Here is a 2,500-nt window from a genome sequence, read left to right on the forward strand (position 1 = left end):
CATAATTGGTGTTGTAGACGATTCTAGTGTTGTATTGAGTGCGGGTCTGACCGGGCAGTTGTTGTGTCCTGACGGAGGTTTGAGTGACTGTGACGTAGCGTGTCTGAGCGGGAAGGTTGATGTATGAAGACGCTGTCCTCTGAGCGTAGATGGTTGTAGGAACCACTCGGGTAGAGAACTGTGTCCTCACGACCTGTTGAGGAACGGTGACGATCCTTGTGCTGTACTGTGGCACCTGCTGTGTACGGACGACGGTGGAGACTCGCTGTTCTACTTGTGTGCGTGTTACGTACTGAATCTGCGTGTTAGTGCGAACCACCTGCGAGAAGATTGTGGTGGTGACAGGAACCAGCTGTGTAGAGGTGATGACTCGAGTCTGACCAGGCTGTGTGATGGTTTGGGTGACGACGTTGGTCCTGACAAGTTGGGTAGTCCTGACGACGTTCTGTGCAGGTATGACTACAGTAGAATAACGGGTGCTGTACTGAGTAGTAGGTACAATGCGAGTCTGATCTGGCAACTGCTGTGTTCTTATAACCGTCTGTGTTCTGTAGACGGTGCTGACCACCTGCTGAGGTACCACCTGTGTTGAGACGACGTTTCTGACGATGGTAGTAGGTACCTGCTGGACGCGAGTCTCATACCGTGTCTGGTACTGCACTTGGGTCCTGACAATCTGCTGAGTACGAGTCACGTAGTTGACCTGAGGAGGAAGAGTGACGAGCTGTGTGCGTAGGTTTTCCTGAGTGCTGGTGACAGTGAGAGTTTGGTATCTTACTGAAGGAACCTGCTGAGTGCGGACGATCTGTGAGTATAAGGTGGTGAAGACTTGCTGTGTTCGGACGGATGTTTGTGTAATGTACTGAACGTTTGTGTTGTAGACGGTTGATGGGACGACTACGGTAGAATATTGGAGCTGCGTGCGGTAGACGACAGATGGCTTGCATTGGGCTTCTTCCTTTGGCGGCAAATAGGAGGACTCGAGGTTAATGCGAGCTCCGAAGATCTGACGGCGAGGCCTCTCGACGGACGCTCCGAAGGCACAGCCAACCAACAGGGAGAGCAGCAACGTCCTCATCTGAAGGAATAAAATATTATTTGATAACTTGATGAGGAAACTGACATGGAAAAAATATAGAAATATGATTCTGAAATATTTTTTTCACTTATAAGTAACACCTCAAATATATAACAAAATTAACTTTCATATAACAAAGTAACAATGAAAGTGTATACAAATATGAAATTAATGTGTGTGATTTAACGTTGAGTTGAAGATACTTACCATAGAAAGGTTGTAATACATATAGTGTATATCGTATATAAAGGAAGTAATGAAATTGTTGCATAAGAATACTGGTATGTATTTCACATTTACATTCATACAGAGTTCACTAGAAAGCGAAACATAAACAGATTTGCTGAAAAGGCTTTGTTGATTTTCTAACTCTGATTAATCCTGCGTAACTATGATGGAAATCGAGTGGCTTTTTCTAAAAATTGAAGGGAACGGCCGGAGCATCGTAATTATAGCCACAAGAGGAAGTAACTGTCTGAGTGACAGTAACTTGGCGAGGCTGGTTGACTGTGCGGTACACGAGCTGCTGTCTTTGTTGGGTCTGCACCAGCTCCCGGTTAACGACGCGGTCTTGACCGGGTACTTGCAGCACAGAGGTTCTGACTTCCTGACGGGTTTGTACAACGGGGACCGGTGTGACGTATTGGGTCCTGACAACGGTCTGCACTTGTGTGATGGGCTGAACCCTTGTCTCGAAGAGAGTGGTGTAGATGGTGGTAGGGACCACCTGTGTACGCACCACTTCTTGGGGAACTACCTGCGTGACGATGCGTGTCTGGGTAGCAACATTGGTTCTTGTGACCAGCTGTTGACGAGTAGCAACGACATTCTCGTAACGAGTGTTAACAGATGTGAAAGGAATGACTTCTTGACGCTGAACAAAAGTAGTTGTAAGAACGTCCTGTCCACGGACGATAGATGTCTTCAACAGCTGTTGCACACGTGTGGATGTTGCAAAACGGGTGATAGCTGGCTGCTGGCTCCTAACAATGGAGGTCTGAACAACAGTCTGAACACGAGTTTGTACAACGTCACGGCCTGGAACAGTGACGACACGGGTCTCTTGGCGTGCCTGTGTCTCGTAGTTGGTAACAGGCTGGTAAACAGTTCTAATCTGAGTGGTGGTCACCTCGACAGGAACCACCTGTGTCTGCACCTGTGTACGTGTGACGTAGTTGACCTGTGGCACCACACGGGTTGAAGTGACGAAACGAGTTTGCACTAGAGGTGGGCTTGGAACGGTCTGGGTGACAAACTTATCAATGGCACGAATGGTTGTTTGTCGAACAACGCTGGTCTGATATTGGACCTGCGTCTGAACACGAGTCTGGAATAGTGTGGTTGGTACCACCTGTTGCCTGACAATGGTCGTAGTTGTGTACTGAGTGTTAACTTGATTAACGGTCTGGAGGCGAACTGAAG

At 47.8% G+C, this 2,500-nt stretch overlaps 1 protein-coding gene across 2 annotated transcripts in view; it reads right to left on the reverse strand.

Moving 5' to 3' along the window:
* LOC125028289 overlaps positions 1 to 2,500 on the reverse strand; it is a 3,769-nt gene that overhangs the window by 287 nt on the left and 982 nt on the right. The window contains exon 2 of one of the 2 annotated variants that reach the window (XM_047617733.1): positions 1 to 1,078. This exon is cut by the window's left edge and continues 287 nt beyond it. In XM_047617733.1, the coding sequence (XP_047473689.1) occupies positions 1 to 1,078 (1,078 nt within the window). Of the gene's footprint in view, positions 1,079 to 1,251 lie in introns of those variants that run through there. The other variant, XM_047617734.1, reaches the window with a different exon arrangement.

Source organism: Penaeus chinensis, chromosome 8, assembly GCF_019202785.1.
Source record: "Penaeus chinensis breed Huanghai No. 1 chromosome 8, ASM1920278v2, whole genome shotgun sequence".
Classification (NCBI taxonomy): domain Eukaryota; kingdom Metazoa; phylum Arthropoda; class Malacostraca; order Decapoda; family Penaeidae; genus Penaeus; species Penaeus chinensis.